We start from the raw sequence: 24,656 nt of genomic DNA, 5'->3' as shown, positions 1-24,656 counted from the left end.
TTCTTGATTTTGATAAGTGTGCCTTATTGAGGTAAGAGAGGAAATACATTGCAGTTTTAAGATATAAATAATATATGCCGAAACCAGTTTGGCTCAGTGGTAGAGCGTCGGTCTGCGGACTGAAAGGTCCCAGGTTCGATTCCAGTTAGGGGCATGTACACTGGTTGCAGGCACATCCCCGGTGTGGGGTATGCAGGAGGCAGCAGGTTGATGTTTCTCTCTCATCGACGTTTCTAGCTCTCTATCTCTCTCCCTTCCTCTCTGTAAAAAATCAATAAAATATATTAAAAAAAAAGATATAATGTATACAACAAATTCCCAAATGGTTTAGAAAAATTTACATGTACGTAAATAGAAAGAGAATGATAAGGCAAACGTGGCTAAAATGTTTTAAATTGGCGAATTCTGCATGAAGGCTATACAGGAAATTTCTGTGTTTGTGCAATGTGACATTATTTCAAAATAAAAATTCTGAAGTAATATAGTGAATCTCTTAGAAGCATAGTTTGCATAGTGTTCCACTCGTTGTGTTCTGCTGCCCCCTAGTGACTTTTATGCTTATTAACAATTCATTCTGCAAGTATAATCTGGGAATTTAGAGCAGCATAATTTAAAAATAATTTAGTATCAAGTAAAATAATTTGTTTTGAAGGTGAAGAATGATACTACTATGATGCCATACCTCATGTTCTTTTTAATTTTTTTGGATGGAAAAATATGTATTTTTGTGGTACTCTTGTATTGTATCTTCAGTTCCCTTTTATTCCCATCCTTTTTTATAAAAAGATAGTATTTATTGGTTTCTCACCTGACAGCAACAGTAAAACTTATTTATACTCTTCTCCTGTCACTTTTCCTTTACCACTAAATATTAGTAAATAATATTATCTTAGTGTTTTACTTTATAATCTTTAAAAAAAAATGTTTTATTGATTTTTTACAGAGAGAAAGGGAGAGAGATAGTTAGAAACATCGATCAGCTGCCTCCTGCATACCCCCCACTGGAGATGTGCCCGTAACCAAGGTTCATACCCTTGACTGGAATCGAACCTGGGACCTTTCAGTCCTCGGGCTGACACTCCATCCACTGAGCCAAACCGGTTTCGGCTTACTTTATAGTCTTAATATGCTCAGAACCCTGCTAATCCATTATCTCTGATTTGTGATTTGAAAATCCCAAAGTCTATGAAAACTTCTTGTCAAAACCTTCCTAAATTCATTTGGCAATAAAACCCAATATGAGATGAGATGAGATATGATACTCTGCATATTTACCACTTTTGGGAATATTCCTACATTTTGCTACAGAAACACTAATGTGATTGATTGTGGTAACCCTGTATAATAAAAGCCTAAAAGGCTAAGTGTTGGACGGTTCGACCAATCACTATGACAAGCACTATGACAAGATGCTCTGACCGGCAGGTTAGCTTGCTGCTGGGGTCTGGCTGATCAGGACTGGGTGAGATGGGCCGGACATGCCCTGGAGCCAACCTCCCTGGCCTCTAAAGTATTTCTTCTAATTAATTTCCTTTCAATGTTCAGGAATCCATGCATCGGGTATATATGCATATATTTGTTTTTTTCAAATCTGAAAATTTCTGAATTATGTAACATTTCTGCTCCAGGATTTTAGAGTAGGAATTGTAAACTTGTACTTGATTTGCTTAGCTTTGACTCAAAGATATAAGGTAGGAGACATTCTACTAGCTTTTTCTACCTGCTATCTTTATTTCTCTTTTTATTAGTTGTATAATTTTATATGCTACTTTCATATTCCATATTGTGTTACTCTTAATCTGATCTTGCATCTATCTTAGAATTGCAGTTGATTATGTTCACTTGTTATTGCTGATCTTTATTGTAGAAGTTTCTCTTGTTATCTATATTAGATGGAGTTCTTTAGCATTTATTTTAAGAAGGACTTATATGAACAACAATTTTTGAGTTTTTGTACATGCAAAATGGCTGCTTTGTAAACTTTATATTCAAAGACAGCTTGGTTGAACTTCAAATTCTTGGCTTGTATTACTTTGAGTATCTTGCCTTCTAGTGTTAAGTGATATTGTGGGTAAGTGAAGCTTGCTGTTTTTTGTTTAATTAAAAAAATAGATATTTATTGATTTCAGAGAGGAAGGAAGAGGAAGAGATAGACACATCAATGACGAGAATAATTGATTGGCTGCCTCTTACATGCCCCCTGCTGGGGATTGAGCCCTCAACCAGATATATCCCCTCACTGGCAATTGAACCAATGACATCTTGGTTCATAGGTTGAGGTTCAACCACTGAGCCTTGCCAGCTGGGCTGGATTTTCTTTTTTTTTAAATTTAGTATAAGTGACTAAATAATATCATATTAGTTTCAGGTGTACAACATAATGTTTGTATATATTATGAAATGATTGCCACAATATGTCAAATCTGCTGAAGGAGTTAACATCATAGATGTTTTTACGCTTAAAAATGTCAAATTTCGTTCACTTGTGGGAAGTTTTAATTCAATACTTTATTTTGAAGAAAAGTGCTGCTGAAAGTTATTGTATACTTCGGAAAGCTTATGGTGAACATGCTCCATCTCAAGATACCTGTGAATGCTGGTTTAAATGCTTTAAAAATGATGATTTTGATGTGAAAGACAAAGAATGTCAGGTCAACCTGAAAAGTTTGAAGACCAACAATTACAAGCATTATTGGATGAAGATGCATGTCAAACTCAAAAACAACTTGCAGAAAGATTAAACGTTGCTCAGCAAACAATTTCCGATAGTTTAGAAGCAATGGGAAAGATTTCAAAGGAAGGAAAATGGTGCCACATCAACTGAATGAAAGACAAATGGAAAACCGCAAAGTCATCAGTTAAATGTTGCTTCAATGACATGAAAAAAAGTCTTTTTTTGCATCAAATTGTGACTGGTGATGAAAAGTGGATTTATTTTGAGACACCCCCCCCCCCCCCCCAAAAAAAAAGCACAAAATCATGGGTTGATCCAGGTCAATCATTAACATGGAGGTTTATCCAGCCTCCCCACCCCTTACTTTTTTGTGAGGCAGATAGCATGACAATGACTGATTTTCTTAATCCAACTAGCACAGAACTGGCTAAATTAGGGATTGGGGTTTGGTTTTGCCAGGGATGTGGTTGCCTGTGGTTTAGTACTGCTTTATGGTACAGTCCTTCACATTTTCTTTTCTTTTAAAAAAATATATATATTTTATTGATTTTTACAGAGAGGAAGGGAGAGAGATAGAGAGCTAGAAACGTCCATGAGAGAGAAACACTGACCAGCTGCCTCCTGCACACCCCCTACCGGGGATGTGCCTGCAACCAACGTACATGCCCCTGACCGGAATCGAACCTGGGACCTTTCAGTCCGCAGACCGATGCTCTACCACTGAGTCAAACCGGTTTTGGCTAGTCCTCCACATTTTCTAAAGATCCTGGAGTGATTGTTGGGGCCCCTACTCTGAGGTGGATACTGAATTCAAATGTTTATTTCCTTCATACCTCAGGACTACCTGAAAATATGCACTAGATATCTAACAAATTTTAAGTTTTAATCATAGATCCATTTCTGAAAGGAAGGCAATTAGCTTTCCTTGCAGTTACCCATTGTAATTCCTTAATTCTGTATATGGCAACAATCATGTAGTTTTAGTAATCTCTCTTTCAGAAAGATGTCTCTTAACATGTTAAGCTAGTCCCTTCCAAATTCTAATTTTATGGTTTGAGTTTTAGTATCACTTATTTTGTTAATTTTTATTTTGATTGTTTTAGGACCATTTTTTCCAAATAAATCCATATAGGTAAAGGCTGTGTCAGATTTTGTTTTTATCTTCCAGAGTATTAAAAACGAAATCACTTTGGTATCAGTTACGTAGTTGAATGAATATTTGATTTCTTGGTCTACATGTAAAGTAAAATTATTGACTAGAGAGGACGCTAAGATGACTCCATGACAGCTAATGACAGAAGTGAAGTCTTAATTTAACCAAAGACTATGACCATCAGTAAAATAATCCTGTTGTAGGAATCTCTTTCACGACCCGCGTGGAAAGAGTTCCAATTCAGGGTTCGGGTTCTGGAGAAGGGCCACACACAAACGAAGAAGAGTCTTGAAACTTGAAGAAATTCAATTTGGCGATATGGGGGGCCAGATGATAGTTTAACTCTACTGGGAGAACTACTACTGCTCTGGCCCTGCCATTCCCTTTTATTGAGGCTTTGGGGAAAACATCTAAGGCAACATAAACAAAAATTTACATGTAGCCCTTAGGCAGGAAATAACAGAAACTTACACGGGACAAACAAGGTGGAGGCTGCTTCAGCTAACAATATCTCAACTAAAGGTTAGAGCAATTAAGGTTGTTGACCAGCCTTCCTGGCTTCCTGTCAACATTTATTTTTTAGTGAAACTGATTTGTTTTCCAGCACCTGTCTTGGAACACAGAGGACTGTATAGCAGGGCTCATTGTGAAATGCCAGGTCATTGCTTTGGGATTATGATCCAGGTCATTGGTTCTAGATGCTAACATTTGAAAATGATTTCTTGATGGAGTATATGTGAGCTTGGAATTATGAATTGTCTTAGAATTTCTTTTCAAGGGAAGGAGCACTTGAGAGGAAGGGTAAACATAATATTTTTATAATTTGCTGTAAAGATGACTTATTACAGCTTAATATTAAACAGTGAGGAGGCCTAAAATTTATCTCACTTGGTCCTAACTGATGTTTCTCTCTGACACATGGTGTGAATCAACTGTCCTTCCAACTTGAAAGAGCAGAGAGCTTGCTGACGCAACTTCTTTGTTCTTGGGAATTGTTTCCACTGTGCCTTCAAAAAGGAGGGACCTTAAAAGCTTTGGCTCATGGCAAGTTCTCTCCAAGTTGGACACAGTTGGAGGGCTGAATGTTGGCTGAAGGAAGTGGGGTAGTGACTTCTATATTCTTGACTTTTTTTTTTTTTTTTAAAGACCCAACATTAACTTTTTCAAGCTCTCTACTTGATTTTATGTGATTAACAGTCCCTCTTTCCCACTTAAAATGGAACCAGGGAATCTCACAGTTTTATATGTTGGTGTTTTTCAGAAATCTTTTTCCTCAGATCCTATAGAGTTGTTTGAGTTTCTGCCCTTCCCCATAGTGAGTTTTCTTTTGTGAACATATGTATCTAATAAAGGGAAAAATGAAAATGGATGGTTGAATGACAAAGTCTTTCTCTCAAAAGATCTCAAAAGTCTGGAAAAAATGGACTATACTTGTAATAGGTAATGAGTTGTAGATTCATAATATAAACTGAATGAGTATAGCAATAAATAAATCAAAAGATTTTATGTGATTTTAAGCTCAATATACAACACAATATGACTATCAAAACTGCTAAGCCATTATTGTTAGGCTTTTTTAGTAGAAGCTGGGTAACAAAGTTAAAGGAGATGTGTATTTTCCTAGTTAGACCATCCTTGATTTTAAAATTGCTAATACTTATAGCATGCTTTTTGTGTGCTAGGCATTATTTGAATGCTAACTTATATTGTGCCATTTAATCTTTGTATAACTGTCTGAAGTGGTTGTTGTTGTTGTTATCTGCATCTTACAGATATGGAAACTGAAGTATACAGAAGTTTAATAACTCTAGGTCACACAATTAATAAGTAGCAGAACCTAGACTTGAATCTAGGAAGTCTGGCATTGAAGGCTGTGCTCTTGACCATTGTACTACACTGCCTGTCTTGTTATACTTTAGGAAGAATGTTGACTACTGGAATGTGTCCAGAGGGTAAAAACCTGGATTGAAAGGCTGTTTATATATGGAATGGTTGAATAATTTGGGATTGTTTAGTCTGGAGAAGGGAAGGAAAGGATCAAGGCCTTGTTCTCCCTGAATCTCTGAGGGCAGAAATAAGATAAATGGTGAAAATTATAGGAAGGCAAATTTCATTTTTGTATAAGAACTTTGTAACAGCTGTTGAAATGGGATTACTTGCCTTGTAATGAATTTCCTTTTACTAGAGATGTTTCAGCAGAAGCCGGCTAAATATGTGATAGTGATATCTAGAAAAAATTAAATGTATGCCTGTGATTTCTTTTTTTTGTACATTTTTATATTGAAGAGAGATCTTTAAAATGGTCTCGTTTATACTATCTATCTGTAAACAAATGTTTCTATGAAAAATAAGACATGATTTTGATTCTTAATGTAAACTTGGTATCATAATGTGAGAGGAAGGGTGTGTCCTGATTTATTTTTGCCTTAAACATGAACTTTTTTTTTTTTTTGAAAACAGCTTTATGCTATTGGTAAGGAATTCTTTGGAGTATCATGTTAATGGACTAGGAAACAACAGAAAATGAGCACCTTGTCCAGTTAACAAGTTAAGTTAATTAGTAATAGAATTGAGGTTTCATCATAATAACCATCGAGGCATCCTTTTCCCCCTCATGTTTGAAGGATAATGAAAGAATATTAATTGGCGGGTTTCAGAGTTGCAATGGAATAGCTCTAGGAAACTGCTACATCAGTTTTCAAGTTAAGAGTTTCAAATGAACACGGCAATATACAGATCATGTATCATAAAAATGTACACTTGAAACCCATATGATCTTATTAATCAATGTCGCCCCAATAAATTTAATAAACAAAAAAAGTATTTCAGGGTATCAAATATATGTATGTTTTAAATTCATTTTGAGATTATGATTAATAATAAGAGAAGGTTAGACTATTGAACAGTTAGTGAATTTTAAAAATTCAACCAGTGGTGATTATTTCTTGAGTTTGTAGGTGATAGATTGTGAGAACTTCTCATCTACTTTTTTACATTTATTTAATTTTTAAATAATTATTAAAATATTAGAGGCCTGGTGCATGAAATTTGTGCATGGGTGGGGTCTCTAGGCCTGGCCAGTGATTAGGGCCTATCAGGGCCAGGCCAGTTAGGGTCCGGGCTGGAGAGGAGGCAATGGTCACCCGGCTGGGCATAGAAAAAACAGACACCAGATGCCAATGCTGCCATTGTCAGTGCCCTGCCTCTGCATGGTTTCCCGTCTCCCTCCTCTTCCTTCCCTTGCTGCCATGCTGCCACCATGGCTGGTGGGCGAGGGGCTGATTGGGGCCTGCTGGCCAGGGGGAGGGACGGGCATGGGATATTGGCCGCTGGCCCTGAGGAGGGAGCGGGCCCTCAGCCCCCCTGGGAAAGGGGCTGCATCCACTGCCACCCACCCCTGGTTCCCTGCCCCAGCCTCTGGGCTGGGAGGAGGAACTGCGGGAGGTTGGCCAACCCGGGGGGTGGGGGGTGGGGGGGGTGGGGGTGGGGAGGTTGGCTGTCGGAGTGCCTTGATCACCAGGGGGCAGCTCCTGTGTTGAGCATCTTCTCCCTGGTAGTCAGTGCACATCATAGTGACTGGTCATTCTGGTTACTTATACCCCAAGATATCCGGAAATGTTTGTTTTTGTTTGGTTCTTTGTGCTGTGCCAGCACAGACATGGGTGAACCTGAGGCTGGGGGTGGTAAAGGATTAGAAAAGACAGGCAAGAGAATACAGCTAAGGCTAGGTAGATCCCCAGTGTCTGGATAAGGACACAGAGAGACTCAGCCTGCAAGCTGAAGCTTTATTTTATAGTTAGAGCACACAAAGCAAAACATGGTGTATGTTGTAAATTGCTGATCTAGTTTCATTTTTTTTATGTACCTGTCCAATTTTCCAACACCCTTTATTAAAGAGACTGTTTCTACTCCATTGTATGCTCTTGCCTCCTCTTTTGAATATTAATTGGCCATAAAGGTGTGGGTTGATATCTGGCCTCTCTGTTCTATTCATTGATCTATATCAGTGTTTTTCAACCTTTTTTGGGCAAAGGCACACTTGTTTCATGAAAAAAATCACGAGGCACACCACCATTAGAAAATGTTAAAAAATTTAACTCTGTGCCTATATTGACTATATATAAAGTAATTCTCTTGAATAGGAATCAAATAAACACAAAGAAAGTATTTTATAATTACTTTATTATGAAATATTAAGTAAACAAAATAGTGAAAAATTATAAAATTCTTGTCTTGTCTGCACCTACGGCACACCAGGCAACATCTCCGCGGAACAGCGGTTGAAAAACGCTGATCTATATGACTGTTCTTGTGCCAATACCAGGCTGTTTTGGTTACAACGTCTTTGTAATGTAGTTTGATATTCAGTATTGTGATCCTTCCACCTTTGTTTTATTATTATTATTATTATTATTATTATTATTATTATTATTTTGTTGTTACTTTTAATCCTCACCCCAGGATATTTTTTCCATTGACATTTTTGAGAGAGTAGAAGGTAGGGAGGGAGAGGAAGAGAGACACACATACAGAGAAACATTGGTGAGAGACAGATACATCAATTGATTGCTTCCCACCTGTGTCCCATCAACTTCTGAGTATTAATTTTGTGTCCTATTACTCTACCAAATTCATTTGTTAGATCTAATAATTTTTGGTGGAGTCTTAAGGGTTTGCTATGTACAACATCATGTCATCTGCGAATAATGACAGTTTTATATCTTCCTTTCCAGTTTGGATGCCTTTTATTTCTTCCTCTTGTCGTTCAGTGTCTAGTACTATGTTGATTAAGAGTGATGAAGTAGACCTTGATTTAAACTTGATTTCAGAAAGGAAGGGAAAAAGTGGAGAGGAAGGGAGAAAGTCGTGTTCCTGATCTTAAGGAAAACACTTTTAGTTTTTACTTCTGTTTTTCTTAGGAGTCATTACTATAAGCAGGGGTCCTCAAACTTTTTAAAGTGGGGGCCAGATCACGGTCCCTCAGAGAGCTGGAGGGCCGGACTATATGAACTACTAATTCCTACTGTAACACCTCGGCTGCGCTCACTGCCCAAAAAACCTGGCGGGCCGGATCAGACTCCTCTGTGGGCCGCATGTGGCCCGTGGGCCGTAGTTTGAAGACGCCTGCAAGTAACCCCTTCTCCCATAATTGAACCATGATTGAAAACTCTGACATACACCTCCAACTTTTTCTCAGAACAATGATCAGGGTAAATCGACTTAGCTGTCTCACATGGTGTGTGGTAGAATTTCACAGTATACTCTTATGATAACCATTTAATAGAACACTTAATCCAGGTCAAACTAATGAAAATTTGGTAAGCAATAGGACATTTAGCATTGATTGGCTCTCCATGACTGTGTATTACAGTGTCTAGTCTTAGTATATGTTTATCATTATGATACAGAGTTCTTGACTACTTTTGTGTTATACCATATACAAATCTTTAACAGACTACCCCACCTTTCCCCTTAAAAAAGAAATAAAAAACTTTGTCAATAAAATTTTTCTCTTTGAGAGTTAGGTTGGTAAGGAGCATGTAACCACGATGTTTGGGAGTTATGTTTCCTTGTTGCAGCTTGATTGTCTGTGGTTTAATCGTCAGTAGTTGAGAAGGAAAGCAAAAAATGGCTCCAGGCTTACACAGTACCATAAAAAATTTCCACCTGGAATCAATTTTTTCTAAAAGCCCTAGGGACTACTGTCACCTTCCTCCTCCTGTTGGCAGCAAAGCCCAGAGAAACCCATTCCTTCAGAGCTAGTTCTTGTTGCCGTTTAATCGTCTTCTTGTTTCTAGCTTCCAGAGGAGGTTAGATGAGAGCTAGGGAAGTAAATTATTCCCAGACACTTCTCTTCTTTTACAGTAGGTTTTCTTGAACCTTTTAAGTTCTACCTTTTATTTCTCTTATTCTCTACTTAGCATTTAGCTCAAGTACCAACTTTTTTTGCACTGCTAGAACTTAAAATTTTCTTTTGTATCTTGAAGTTTTTGGTTCTGAAAACATCTTAACAGATAAACTTGGACGTGATCCTCTTTTGCATCTGTCTCTGAGAATGGAATCAGAAGCGCACGTTAGTTAAGTCTCCTTCCCTTCCTTCTTTTTCTCCACCTTCACAACCATGGACGATCTCCTTTGTGCCAGGCTCTGTGCTAGATGCTGGAGATAAAATAGGCAAGACACAGTGTCTCCCCATAAGGAGATTACCAGAGCAAATTGGGACTCTTCCAAGAGGAAGAATAATGGAATAGCTGTTGTATAAACAGATGTAACTAAAAGGCAATTGACTCATCTTGAAGTACAAGTTCGTCTCTCTCTCTCAAACACTTAGCCTTGGGTCAGGCTTTATATTGCATTAGCTTTTCCTAGTTGTATTTTCTTTGGGAGTCATGTTCAGATGTATCAGTAACAAGCAATGTAATTTTGATTAAGAGATTTAACTTTTCTTGGCCTCAGTTTTCTGCATTGCACAATAAGAGCTTTGTATTCCATCTTCAAGACTTCTTTCAATTCTGGGGGTCCACCTGACTTTTTTGCTTTTCTTGTTCTGAAAGGAGACAGACTGATGTACTCCAGAGGACACTTTCTCGATGTGTGAATTTGGCAGTATGCTTAATCTTCTTGAGTTTCAGGTTCCTTATTTATAAAATGGGAGTAATGTCTAATTTATAAGATGCATGAGATTTAAATGAGATTCCATATGCTCATAATATTATTTATTTTTCTCTTATGACAAACATATTTGATCTGATGTAGGCTCTAGCAAGTGACATAATCTTCTAATGGGCAATGATAGATATTTGTTGAATACAATGCCTGAAATGCTATTTTATAAGTTAAAAACTCTCAATATATACATGAAGTTTTGGTGGGTTCAGAGGTATGCGTCAGATGTAGACCCTAGGATCAAACATTCACTTTACAAGGCAGCATTTATATAGCTGAGTCAAAATATAGCCCGTAATATGTCAATTTCCAAGCATTTCTTCTTGTTTATCTTTTATTAGGTACTCATATATTCTTTGGCTTATCACAAATTATTTAACCAGTGATGCCATTTATTTCATAGTCTTATTTAACTCTGGCACACCTGAACATGTCAAAAGCACATGAGCTTATTCCCAAAATTCTGTTTTCTATTGGAAATGTAAATATTAAAGTACTTTACATAAAATATAATCTAATAACTAGTTATAGTTCTTTAGCCAGACGATGTATAGAATGTAATTTTTTGATTTTTTTAGCATTCTCTTGGACTTGGCCACATCAAGTGTTTCACAGAATGTTAGAAACAGGCCATCACTAGATGGCAGTCTTTCTCCAAGTTACTGTTGGGGTGGGGGCAGGGGTTCAAGTACAGTGTTGACTACAAATATTAGGTTAAATTTTGTAGCTCTATGACCTTCCCAGAATTTAAGACTTGTTTATTTTTGTTTTTAGCATTTTATATCAGATAGTTATGCTGATTTTCACTGAGTAAAGCTATGCATATACTAGAAATGTTGATTCAAGGTGAACTATTAGGTTGATCAATAGTTGCTTTTTTCTATGGTAGGTAATTAGAAATAAGACATTTAAATCAGTGGCTTAAATAATCACCTTCAATCTTATTTAAAAAAATTTTTTAAAAAAGCTTTTATCTTTTTTTTTTTTTTAATTGATTTTAGAGGGAGAGGAAGGGAGAGGTAGAGAGAGAAATATTGATGAGAACCCAGTTGGCATGGCTCAGTTGTTGAGCATCAATCTATGAATCAGCTGGTCACAGTTAGATTCCTGGTTTTGGCACAATGCTTGGGTTGTAGGCCTGTTCCCCAGTGGGGGCGGGGAAGGGGCATACAGGAGGCAGTTGAGCATGATTCTCTCTCATCGTTGATGTTTCTATCTTTCTTTCCTCCCATCCTTTCTGAAATAAAGATATATTAAAAAAACAGATTGAGCTCTTAACTGGCTTGGCTCAGTGGATAGAGCATCGGCCTGTAGACTGAAAGGTCCCAGATTCGATTCCAGTCAAGGGCAGGTACCTTGGTTGCGGGCACATCCCCAGTAGGGGGTGTGCAGGAGGCAGCTGATTGATGTTTCTCTCTCATCGATGTTTCTAACTCTCTCCCTCGCCCTCTCTGTAAAAAAATCAATAAAATATATTAAAAAGAAACACAGATTGAAAAAAAGAAACATCAACATCGATAGGCTGCCTCCTGCCTGCCCCCAATTGGGGATCAAGCTGACAGCTGGGCCTGCTCCCTGACCAGGAATCCAACCAATGACCTCATGTATGTGCCTCTGCTTGCACACACAAAATTAACATAAAAATCTGGAAATCGTAGATTTCCTGATGTATACCCATGGCATACAAGTTTACTACACATAGTCCCAAACCCCTGTTTTAAACATGTGGGTATTACATTTTATTCTAACTTTTAAAAATTCTCATGATATTCTGTATCAAGATACACTGTAAACCTTTGTGTTATTCAACATTACTCTTAATTAAAGAGAGTATTAGAATCATAAGGCCCTAAAATAGGAGAAACAGGCAGTATATAGAAAATTTATTAAATTGCTTTGAACTACCTGTTTGGACTATTCTGAAAATGTATGATTGTTTTTTTTATTAATAATGTCTGATATACGTTATTGTTGACTGAACTTGAAAGTGGAAGTGAATTCTAGATATTTAGAGTTGTGCTGATACTTCAGAGTATATTTAATTGATTACTTCCTATTTTCTAAAAGAGTGATTAACAGAGTTGGTCGAAGACTCATGGCTAATTACATTGGTAAAACCAAGGCCTCACAGCCAGGTAGCTAAAACCCATCTTTTCTTTCTTTAATATCTTTGATATATATATTTATAGGAAGTTAAAGGAGGTAAGGAGTAATAATGCACATGTTATAAATTTCTTACCTTTGGGATTTTCTTCTTGAGATTATCTTTTGTAATACTAATATAGATTGTTGGGAGGGAAAAATGAACAGAAGTTTTACATAATAAAAGGAAATAGACGTGCTACTTAAAGGCGTTACTAGTTCAAGATGTAACTGAATTTGAAACCAGGTTATCTAATATTGAATAATGTCTGCTTATGCCATTTAGATTGATAAGTTTTTAGTGGTTTATCCTTTTCTTCAAATGCAAGGAATTTTGATATCTTTACATGGAAACCTTTCTTTACTTTTTTTTTTCCCCCCTAAAGTAGAAAGGTTATGCTTGAGGTTAGTTGGAATGTCAATGGTAGGGAGTTAGAGAGGCGAGAAATGAGGTTAGAAAGATAAAGGCTAGATAGATTCTGTGGACCATGGTAAGGGTTTAAGATTTTATTTTTATTTTTAAAAGAGAGGCCCTGGGAGAAATTTAAGCAGGGGGATAACATCTGAATTATTGTTTTAACTGCTGTGTGTAAACTGTATGCATGCAGGGAGAGAGAGGGGGGCATGAAGAATGGAGAATGGAGACTTTTAGGAGGCTATTGCATTGTTTGAGTGTGGCAATGATGCAGACATGGTCTGGGGTTTTAGTGGACATAATAGGATGTGGTCAATTTTAAGATATGTTTTGGATATTGAGTTGTTAGGACTTTAATGGATTGGGATGAGGAGTATGATGGAAAGAGATGGATTAGGTGTGATTCCTAGATTTGTATTTTTGACTTGAGTAACTGGATAGTGCCAGTAGCTGTGATGGATTGGCTGAGTGTGGGTGGGGAGACATTTGGGGAAGGAACAGCTTTGGGAATGGAGATAGTTTGGTAATAGATGCTTTTAAAAATATATATATATATTTTTATTGACTTCAGAGATGAAGGAAGAGGGAGATAGAAACATCAATGATTAGAGAGAACCATTGATTGGCTGACTCCTACACACCCTTTACTGGGAATTGTGCCTACAACCTGGGCATAAACCTGACCGGAAATCAAACCATGACCTCTTGGTTCATAGGTTGACACTCAACCACTGAGCCACACCGGCTGGGCTAATTTTTTTCCTGTGTTAAATTTGAGATTGCTTTTAAAATCCAATTGGAGTTGTTAAGTTGTGGCCAAATACTGTGTCTAATATTCAGGAAAATGCACTGAATTGTAGGTATAAAGTAGGAGTAGGAAGGAAGTCATCACTAGTATATGAATGGTATTTTAAAGCCGTGGGATTAGATGGCACTAATTGGTGATAGAGAATAGAGAGAAGAGATTTTAGGAATATTTAGAAAATAACAGAGAAGAAGGAGCCCATAAAGGAAATTGAGAAGGTATGTCAGTGAAAGGATAAAAACTGCATTAGTGTGTGTCATTGAAGTCTAGAGAAAATAGTATTTCAACAAGAAAAATGTGCTAAACCATAGCAAATGCTGCTATTAGATGGAGTAGGATGAATGCTAAATATTGAGAGTGAGGAAGTGGAAAGGAGTTTTGCTGGGAAGAGGAGCAAAGATATAAGATGGTACCTGGAGGGAAATGTGAATATAAAGACAGTTTTCGTGAAGTTATGGATATATATATCCATAAGAATGATTTACTAGAGTGGAATAAAAATATAATGCAGGGGAGGGGTAAAAGGGAATAATTGCGGGAGTCAAGGTCTTGAGGAGACAACAAGGATTGTTGAGACATCTGTAGCTAAGAGCTTGAAGAACTTTTCCATTACAGAAGGGTGGACAGAGCAGGAGTTACAGATGCAGGTAAGTTAGGTGATTTTAGTGGGAGAAGAGGAAATACTTCTCTTTTCTTTGGTTAGCAGCTGAGAGTGAGTGGTGCCTAACTTATATTTGTAGTGATATAGCCCACGTGAGTCTAGCTGGCACAGCTATGTGATTGTTCTCCAGCAGTGTCAGCTTCTTGGGTGTAGTCATGGAGTATTTCAAGTTGTTTTTATCCAAAATTTAAGTTTTTCTAGATTAATTTTTTTTAAAATATATTTTTATTGATTTTGTACAGAGAGGAAGGGAGAGAGATAGAGAGCTAGAAACATCGATGAGAGAGAGTCATCGATCAGCTGCCTCTTGCACACCCCCTACTGGGGATATGCCCGCAACCAAGGTACATGCCCTTGACCGGAATCGAACCCGGGTCCCTTCAGTCCCCAAGCCAACGCTCTATCCATTGAGCCAAACCGGTCTCGGCTCTAGATTAATTTAATTGAGGAAAAAAAGTGCAAAGGACATGTAATTCAGTTCTTTATTTTATGATGAGAATTCTATGATGAATATTTTGAAACTTTTAAATATTTTTGAATGAATAGGAAGCAAAATTTTGGATTTTCCTAAAAAATGCTCATCTAGCATTGAGACAGTATTATTATAGTTGGATTACTCTATGGTTTATGTACTTTCATATCTAATTTCCAAATAAGTTTGCCTCTATGGTTGCAATTCTTTTTCTGTTTCTTAGAGTGAGTCTGGTGTAATCTTCATGCCATTTTTTTTAAGGTCTGTCTATGATGGTGAGGAACATGGACGATTCATGGAGAAGCTTGAAACTCGCATCCGCAATCATGACCGAGAAATTGAGAAAATGTGCAACTTTCACTACCAGGGTTTTGTGGACTCTATTACTGAACTGCTGAAAGTGAGGGGAGAAGCCCAAAAACTCAAAGTAAGAACACTCTAGGAGGGACTTTTTTTCTCTGTCTTGTGCTGGGGTTTTGACTAGCATTAAAGGAATATGTTATAGGTTACATATTTACTATAAATAAGATTTTGTATAGTAAGAAAGGAATTCGTACTGACATATAGATAATTGGGATTATGCCTTTTAGTAAAAAAGAAAACTTCTTAAAGTTAAATTTATTTGGGATAATTACATGTGATGAGAACCAGTAACAGAATAAGTAATAGTTTCTTTAAAATAGAAATTCATGATACCTATCTACTTCCTTGTCAGATGAAAGTCATCCCTGAAGGATGATGGTATTGCAGAGCCTGACTATAGAAGTTGGCAGTATGGGAACCTAATCCAAAGGGAAAAAAATCAGTGATAGTTGTGGAGTGTCTTCTACCAAAGCATGAATTCTTTCTTGATATGACAAATTTAAATTCAGGAAGGAGGCTAGCCATGTTAGTCTGATACCTGGTCTAGTAATTTCACTTCTCTTGGGTAACTGACTTTGCTTATTGATTTTAAATCTAACCATTTCACCAAACTCTTCTATTATCCTCCTATATAATAAAAGCCTAATATGCTAAGTGTCTGGTCATCTGGTCATCCATTCAACCAATTAAACCATAATATGCTAATGCTGCTCAACTGCTCGCTATGACATTCATTGACCACCAGGTGGCAGATAGTCAACTGGTTGCTATGATGTGAACTGACCACCAGGGGGCAGACGCTCCAACAGGTAGGTTAGATTGCTGCTGGATTTGGCTGATTGGGACTGAGCAAGATGGGCCAGACATGTCCTGGAGGCCTCCCGCAGTCCCTCCATGGCTGGCCAAGCTCCCATGTCCATCCTCAGCCTCAATAGTGCACTGGTGGGTTCCATTGGCCTGGCCTGTGCCCTCTTGCAATCTGGGACCCATTGGGGGATGTTGGAGAGCCAGTTTTGGCCTGATTCCACAGGCCAGGCCAAGGGATCCCACTGGGGCACGAATTCATGCACTGGGCCTCTAGTTTTTAATAATTTATATGTATATTTTTTGAGTTTTCTATTAAACTAATTCATATGATCTATCGATACTAGTAATAAGAGCTTTATTTCCTTCTTTCCAGTCTTTATACTTCTAATTTCTTTATTTGGTTTTTGTTTTTATTTTGGTCTTATTAGAATTTTAATTAAAGTTCCCAAAGGATATTCCTGGATTATAGGTAACTTGACAGTGAGTGTAAAATCATCTATAATAATAAAATACTAATATTAATATTTTAATATTATAACATAATATACTAATTAGACTGGACGTCTTTCCAGATGTTCTTCTGGACAATGACACAGTGGTGGGGGCCAAGGCAGAGGCCCCTGGCTGCCGCACCGAGGCAGAGGCAGCCACGGCAGTAGTAGGGGCTGAGGCAGAGGCTCTTGCTGCCACGGCAGTGCTAAGGATGTCTGATTGTGGTGAGTGGGCCTAAGCCATTAGTCAGACATTCCCCAAGAGCCCCTGGATTGTGAGAGCGTGCAGGCTGGGCTGAGGGACACCCCCGCAGGTTCACAAATTTCATGCACTGGGCCTCTAGTCTTATATAATAATAGACAAACATGTAAATTGACCATACCTCTGCTACCCCACCAGCCAATCATGAGTGATATGCATATTAACCCAACAAAGATGGCGGCTAACTTGCATACATAGGCACCGAATAACAGGGGGTGGGACTCCCCACCCCCTGTCTCTCAGGGTCTCTGGGCAGTGTGAGAAGGTGGGGCCAGAGCAGAAAGAGGCGGCTCCTGGAGCGGGAAGAGGCGGCTCCAGGGCCTGAGTGGAAAGGGGCTGGGCCGGAGTGGATAGGCGGTGTGGGCAGCCAGGAAAGGGAAAGCCCATTCTAGCACGAATCTTCATGCATTAGGCTTCTAGTATAAAATAATACATTGGTAAGAAAAGCAAATAAACAATTTTATTGAGGAGAAAGTGGACTATTGGCTGTTTAAAATTGTATTTTAAAAGGTGCAGTGATTTAAAAGCCAATTTGACAGCAAAATCTGATGTACATGGATATGAAGCTATCAAACTCCTTACTCAGCCATCCCAGCTTCCCACCCTCACTTTGGCCTGTTCTTTTTATGCTCCTTCAACACTTGTATTCCAAACATTTCCCTCCACTCTCTGTGACCCTCATTCATGGTGGGTGCCAGGATATTTTGTCTTCAGTTACTGAAATAGTCAAGTGTAGGCAGGTAGCAACAGAATATTGCCTATAATTCTCACCAATTGCTGATAACACTTGCTGGTTGATACTCATCTTTTCCTTCAAGTTGCAAATTCCTTTAAATCACTCAGGATGTCCTTGAGGGGAGACAAGAATTGGGGACTACCAGTTCAGGTATTTTGCTGCTCAGGCTCCACTCACTCATTCTAAGAATTGGCAGTATACTTTGGAGGCTCTGCTCTAGGGGATCCATTCAACTAGGATTAAGAACCTATGAAATCTAGAGGTTCTTAAACTCTAGAAAAGAGTTTAGAAAATGAAAAAGGTTAAGCATTAACTGTTCAATATTATTTTAACATAACAATGAAAAGAAACTGTTCTCTAGAGAGCCTACTATTTCTTTTGATTCACAGCATGTGTGTCTGATTGTGTGTATTTGTGTATTATGAATCTTGAGAAGTTGCATCCTAGAGTGGCAGTAGAGTTACTTTTCATTGTTATGTTAAAACTAGAGGCCTAGTGCACCAATTTGTGCAAGGGTGGGATCTGGCCTGTTGATCATGCTGGACCGACTTAGGGGAGGGGCTGTGGGCGGTTGGTTGCCTGGCCCTGCCCCTTGGTCAAACTCCCAGTTGAGGGGACAATGTGCATATTAGCCTTTTATTATATAGGATAGTATTGAAATAGTAATTTCTTATCAGAAGCATTGTTAGGCTATTATGGATACATTTTAGTATCTGGTTTGCATGAAATCAATTAGTGATCAATATTCTTAACAAGAATTGATATGAAATAGACTACACAAGACTAGAAAATAAAGTGTATTACATGCAGTAAAGGTAGGTAAACAAAGCTTGAAAAATTTGCTTCAGTTGTATATATGTGTGTGTGTGTATTCCCTATACTGTATACTGGGCTGCAGTATAAAATGTATTTCTTATAATGAGTATAAGAAAAAAAAATCAGAAATGTTGTTTTTATATGGTAAACAAGGTATTCTAGCAGAATCAATGATGCTGTTTAGTAGTATTTATGGAAGGCTGAATTTTATGAGATGTCCAATTTAGGGTAAAAATAATCGAATTATTCTTGAATGACTGCTCTGAAGGGATAACACTGCCATTCAGAGCACCCTACCCCATTTTTATTCACATTGCGTAAAAGCTTTTTCTTGCACTGACTTAATATTTATCCTATTTTCTAGTAATATCCATTTATTGGTCTGAGTACTAAGCACTATTTTTAGGCTAACACCTTTTATCTGATGGCTCTTGAGATGTTTGAAGGACAGGTATGGAGTATACAGTATGGAGTATGGAGTATACAGTATACTACATACCTGCTGTGCTGTTCAGGTATGTACATAGTGCCCAGGTTTAGCATATAGTATCTCCAAAAGAATATTTTCCCCTCTTTGTGAGACCGGCTGAAAAGTTTGGAATTTCAATCAGTTGCTCCTCAAAATCTGTACCTAATTAGTGCTAGGTATGGCTTCCTCCAGCAGAGATTTTCTTAACCCTAATGGATATACTACAATAGTACAGTTAAGCCCCTGAACGATCCATTGCGAGACCTTACGCTCATTATAATAGTAAAAACACACACCGCTGTATGGAGATTTAATGAAACATGCATGTATGCATGAAGAAGCATGTAGTTATACTGTAAAAGTGCCAAAGAATCTTCGCCCTTATATACCGGTACTTAGATGTCATATTTAGACATTATCTTTTCTGTCTCCATTTCTTTAAAACTGTTCTCTGGCTTTTGTTTAGGGAGCAGCATTTCCTTTTCTCCCTTTATATGTTTCTTCTCTGGGTGCTTGAACTATATATGACGAGCCCTACTGATGTGGTGAACTCTCTAGATTTCTGGGTTGAAAGTTTCCAAGAACCCAGGTTGGTTAAATGGTGGAAATCTCCTCTGTCATGTAGGACACCTGGGTTTGATTCCGGCCAATGCCCTGGTCTCTGGTGATCTTTTTTTATTTCTATTCTGGGAGAACGAAAGAATCTTGGACATAGGTAACATTTCAGCTAAAAATTCCTTTCTCTATTTTTCATGTGGGTAGCTTTGACTCCCTCTTCAAACATAATCATGTCTAATCCTGCTTCAGTTTGCCAATGACTTTCCTAAAGATGGCATCTGAATCTAATTCTCATAGTGTGATTTTTAAAGACTTACGGTCTCATTATTGTATAGACCAAAGATCAGCAAACTGTATCTTGCAGGCCAAATCCAGCTTGCCTTCTATTTTTGTAATTAAAATTATTGGAACATAGCAATGCCCATTCACTTACATTTTTGACTGCACTCTTGCTACAATGGCAGAGCTGAGTTTTTGCAACAGAGACTATCTACCTGGCCCTTTACAAAAACAATTTGCTGGGGGAGTGATGGGGGATTGGAACTGGGGTTGAGGACAATATGTGATACCTTAATCAATAAAGAAATTAAAAAAAACAATTTGCTGACCCCTGTTTTAGACAACATGTTTATTAATGTAGTCTTAGAGCATTTGGATGGTTACATCCCACTCTCTTTTTAAAAAAAAATTAAATTCTTCATTGTTTAAAGTATATCTCCTTTTCCCCCATTGACCTCTCCCTAGCCATTCCCACTTCCTAACACATAACCTCACCCCATTATTGTCTGTGTCCCTGGGTTATGCTTACATGCATGCATACAAGTCCTTTAGTTGATCTCTTACCTCCCCACTCCCAACCCTCAACATCACATTCTTAATTCATGTTGAACTCACAGGCCAATAAAACTAAGTGTTTCTCATGTGGTGCTATTAAATAAATAATCAAGAGGGAACTTTAGGATTTTTTGCTTCTGTTTGATACTTTATAAAGACTTTCTGTAGGAAGTCAGAGTTCATTTTGTCTTTGAAAGGGGGTGCATATGGTAATCTGCTCTGAAAATGATAGTCCAGGTATAGCTTAGGGCAATGTTTTCCAAAGTATGTTACTGAAAAACTAGTTTCTTGATATGATCCCCAATAAATGGGTGTTATGCTAAATAACTTTGGAAAAGACTCTGTATGATATCCCCCCTTCTTGGGCATTCACAGTGCATGTACTAAATTAAAGGCTTCAAGAAATCCTTAATAAACTCATCTGTTCAGTAGTATTTCCCATACATATTGTGTATGTATGTGTATTTGTGTGTGTGTATGTGTATTTGTGCATGTGTGCACCTCTGTGTGCACATACAGAGTACCTGATAACTAACATTTCTTGGTGTTTCAAAGGAACATAATAGGAAATGCTGGATTAAGGGAATGCCTTAAAAGTATAAGTAGTGGCAGTTACTGGTAGAAGGGGAGAGAGCCTTTGTCAAAGAAAGCTTTAGAAGTTAATATTGCTCATGTTTTAATAATGTCTGAGATGGTGAGGAATTACTATTTTATGTACTTACATGTTTTTATATCACTTGAGTCTTCAAAAGTAGATATCCCCAAAAGTGGTTCCAATTCTTTTAAATTATAAACTCTAGATAATTTTAAGGCTTGTTCACATTGGGTTGACTACCTGAGGGAGAGATTAATTTAGAAAAATGGGAATATGGAAGCATTAGGGGCTGTCAACAATTAATGATACAAAAAGAATTAAGTAAAAATATTTTTTAAAGTTAGGATAATAAATAGGGTAAATTTGGCCTGAGTTAAAAAGGTCAATTTAACATCCAGGAACACATTAGTAAAGAGAAGGATATCTATGATAAAATTTGTTCTTTTTGCACAAAGTAGAGATGGTAAGATTTTGTGTGGGTTATTTTTTCTACTTTTTTTTCTTTTCTTTTTTTTTTTCTCTTCTTTTCTTTTCTTTTCTTTTCTTTTCTTTTCTTCTTTCTTTTCTTTCTTTTCTTTCTTTCTTTCTTCTCTTCTTCTTCTTCTTCTTCTTCTTCTTCTTCTTCTTCTTTTTTTTTTAAAAAATTCAAGTACAATGTTTAGTTGTTACAGTATTGTTTGGAATATTCAAAATGGAACATACCTCTTAGTAAATTTTTCTTTTCTGTTCTTTTCTTTTTTAAATTTTCTTTTCATTGTTGAAGAGGCTATGCAACATTTAGTAGAAAAGTTTATATAATTTCAATCAAGAGGATGCCATTAAACCCAAATGTGGTGGAATACTGAAGGTGGTTTTGCATTGTAAAATTTGATCTCATCCAATTGTTGCCTAAATGTTTGTTTTTATGAGTTTAAATTGTCTTCTCTCCACAGAATCAAGTGACGGACACTAATAGAAAACTACAACATGAGGGAAAGGAAGTAAGACCAGTTTACCTTTTGCAAAAAACCTTTTCTGTTCTATCATTCTCTTTTAATGATTATATTCTTGGCTTAGTCGCTTGTAAGACTGAAAGCATTATATTGGCGGAATTTGGATATTATTGTTGCTGCTCCTAATGTTTACCTAAATTAAATGAAGCAACCCCTAGAAAGCTTAATGAGAGAGGATGTAGCCTTTCTTAGCTGAGTTTTTATTATTTTTATTTTATTTTATTTTATTTTTTAAAATATATTTTATTGATTTTTTACAGAGAGGAAGAGAGAGGGATAGAGTTAAAAACATCGATGAAAGAGAATCATCGATCAGCTGCTCTTGCACACCCCCTACTGGGGATGTGCCCGCAGCCAAGGTACATGCCCTTGACCTGAATCGAACCCGGGACCTTTCAGTCCGCAGGCTGACGCTCTATCCACTGAGCCAAACCGGTCTCGGCCTTAGCTGAGTTTTTAAACCGCTTAGGTAGTCATCATAAGAACAGTGCTGTTCCCTCTGCCTGGAATGCTCTTTTCCCAATATTTACTCACTTCACACCTTTCTGTTTTGTAATGAGGCATTTTCTAGCCACCTTATTTGAAATTGCAGTTTCACTCTCAACCTCCAGTATTCCTTTTACTTTTCTTGCTTTATTTTTCTCCATTACATCTATTGTGCTCTGATGTTATATATTCTTAATTACACACACACACACACACACACACACACACACACACACACACATATATATATATATATATATATATATATATATATATATATATATATATATATATATTTTTTTTTTTTTTTTCCCCTCCAACTTTTGGGCTATCTTCTTCCATTAGAAATTAAACTCCATGAGGTCAGGAATTTTTGTTTGTTTTATATATAGCTATATCCCCTCTACCTGTCTAAATAGTGACTGGAACAAAGTGGGTGCTCCATAAACACTTGTTAAAAAGATTTAATTAATATACTCATCAATTAAATCATCACAGTTTACAAGATTATTTTATATCCATTTTCTCACTTGATCTTCATGGCAGACTTAGGACAAAGTCAGGACAGTTGTTATCACTATTTTATTGATGAGGAATAAAAGAGATGATTTGCTAAAGTTTATATAGTAAATGGGAAGGCTGGGACTAAAACTCTCAGATTTGTATGTAGTCCATTTCTTTTCTTTGTATTATGTACCTTTCTTATTGTCTAATATTTATTGTTAACTCCCAATAATGTTGAAGATTAGCTCTTGATCTTAACTTAATCAGGGCCATTTCCTCTTGCTCTTTTTTGCATGGTATCTAAGCAGATAACATTTTCAGTTATGGATATGGGTATACTACAAGGTGCTATGTAGATAGATTAGTACTTTTTGAAAGTTTGACTCATATTTTAAATTTCGCAGAGAGTAATTTCTTCTACTTTTATTGGGGTCTGACCGACATTAGACCAAAGCCTTTAAAAGAGCTTTGGATAAAAAAGTGAGTTACTCTTCACTAAACTGGAATTTTTGGAAAAGCACAACTTCTAAGTGTGTGGCTTATTTATTGAAATAGAGAATTAGTTGAGATTATTTTCAAGACTCATTTGAAGTTGTATAGGAAGGGTTACTTTTCTCTAGTACTCTAGCAATGATGGAAGAAATATAGGTCTTCTCAGAAGATGAAACCATAAACCATGAAGAATCTGAATAGGGTTTGAGAAAATCTGAACATTTTTATGTTTTTCCCTGGATAGACTCTGAATTTTAGGATTTCATTTTACCTAGCCTTTCCTTGTATCTTGAGAAGAAACTAGGAAACCACACAGGAATGTTTTACTGGTTGAGAAAGGTAGTTCCTTAGTTACTTGGCAAGTCTTACTATCAAACTGCCTGGGATTTTCTGATGAATTGAACAAAGGGTGGAAAAATGTGACTGAAAGCTTTTTATTTACAGCTATTGGCATAATTCAGTTTTTTCCCCTCTTGCCAAGCTGGTAATAGCAATGGAAGAGCTGAAGCAGTGTCGACTACAACAGAGAAATATTTCTGCCACTGTTGATAAATTAATGCTGTGTCTTCCAGGTGAGAACTAGAAATGGAGTAGGATTCTTGATGCAATTCCTTTAGCTTTAATTAGTGTTTCACTTTCTCTAAATAATGATTGTGTGCTTTCCCCCCTTCTCTTTCAAGTTCTGGAGATGTATAGCAAACTGAGGGACCAGATGAAAACTAAAAGGTAAGATTTTTTAAAATTGAATATTTTTTACCACCCAAAATTTCTGTTAATTAGAATACTTCCAAAGTATATATTTCGCATAACCTTTTAAAAATAAAGTTCATATAACATCTTTTCTAGAGCTTTGAATATCTATTGATTTATCCTAATATTTATTTACATATACTAGTGTTATGCTGATTTATTTTGTCATATATTGTGACAAAGTCTTTTATGTTTAATACATGTGTTAATACATAATAAATGTATTATGTTTAATAAGAAACACTACTCAGTTTGAGTTTAGAAGACCCAATCTTTCAGGGGAACAACCTATAACTGTTTTAGTGATAGAAACATCAATGATCCTGCATGTCCCCTACTGGGAATCGAACCCGCAACACTGGGCATGTGCCCTTGACCAGAATCGAACCTGGGACCCTTTAGTCCACAGGTCAATATCTGTCTACTGAGGCAAACCACCTAGGGCTAGTGGAGCATTTTTTAACTGTCATTTTGATATACTTGGTTGATAGTGTTGTTCAAATTTTCTATATC

The 24,656-nt window shown here is 37.0% G+C and overlaps 1 protein-coding gene across 8 annotated transcripts in view; it reads left to right on the top strand.

Moving 5' to 3' along the window:
* The window catches only part of EXOC6B (exocyst complex component 6B), a 462,052-nt gene that overhangs the window by 25,868 nt on the left and 411,528 nt on the right, over nucleotides 1–24,656 (top strand). For 6 of the 8 annotated variants that reach the window (XM_036435703.2, XM_036435699.2, XM_036435697.2 and 3 more), the window contains exons 2-5: nucleotides 15,250–15,415; nucleotides 21,852–21,899; nucleotides 23,875–23,965; nucleotides 24,074–24,119. In XM_036435703.2, the coding sequence (XP_036291596.1) occupies nucleotides 15,250–15,415; nucleotides 21,852–21,899; nucleotides 23,875–23,965; nucleotides 24,074–24,119 (351 nt within the window). Of the gene's footprint in view, nucleotides 1–15,249; nucleotides 15,416–21,851; nucleotides 21,900–23,837; nucleotides 23,966–24,073; nucleotides 24,120–24,656 lie in introns of those variants that run through there. The other 2 variants (XM_045580894.1, XM_045580895.1) reach the window with 2 other exon arrangements.

The sequence above is a fragment of the Pipistrellus kuhlii genome, unplaced genomic scaffold (genome assembly GCF_014108245.1).
Source record: "Pipistrellus kuhlii isolate mPipKuh1 unplaced genomic scaffold, mPipKuh1.p scaffold_m20_p_13, whole genome shotgun sequence".
In the NCBI taxonomy this organism is placed as follows: domain Eukaryota; kingdom Metazoa; phylum Chordata; class Mammalia; order Chiroptera; family Vespertilionidae; genus Pipistrellus; species Pipistrellus kuhlii.
This window is presented reverse-complemented; position numbering and strand designations above follow the sequence as displayed.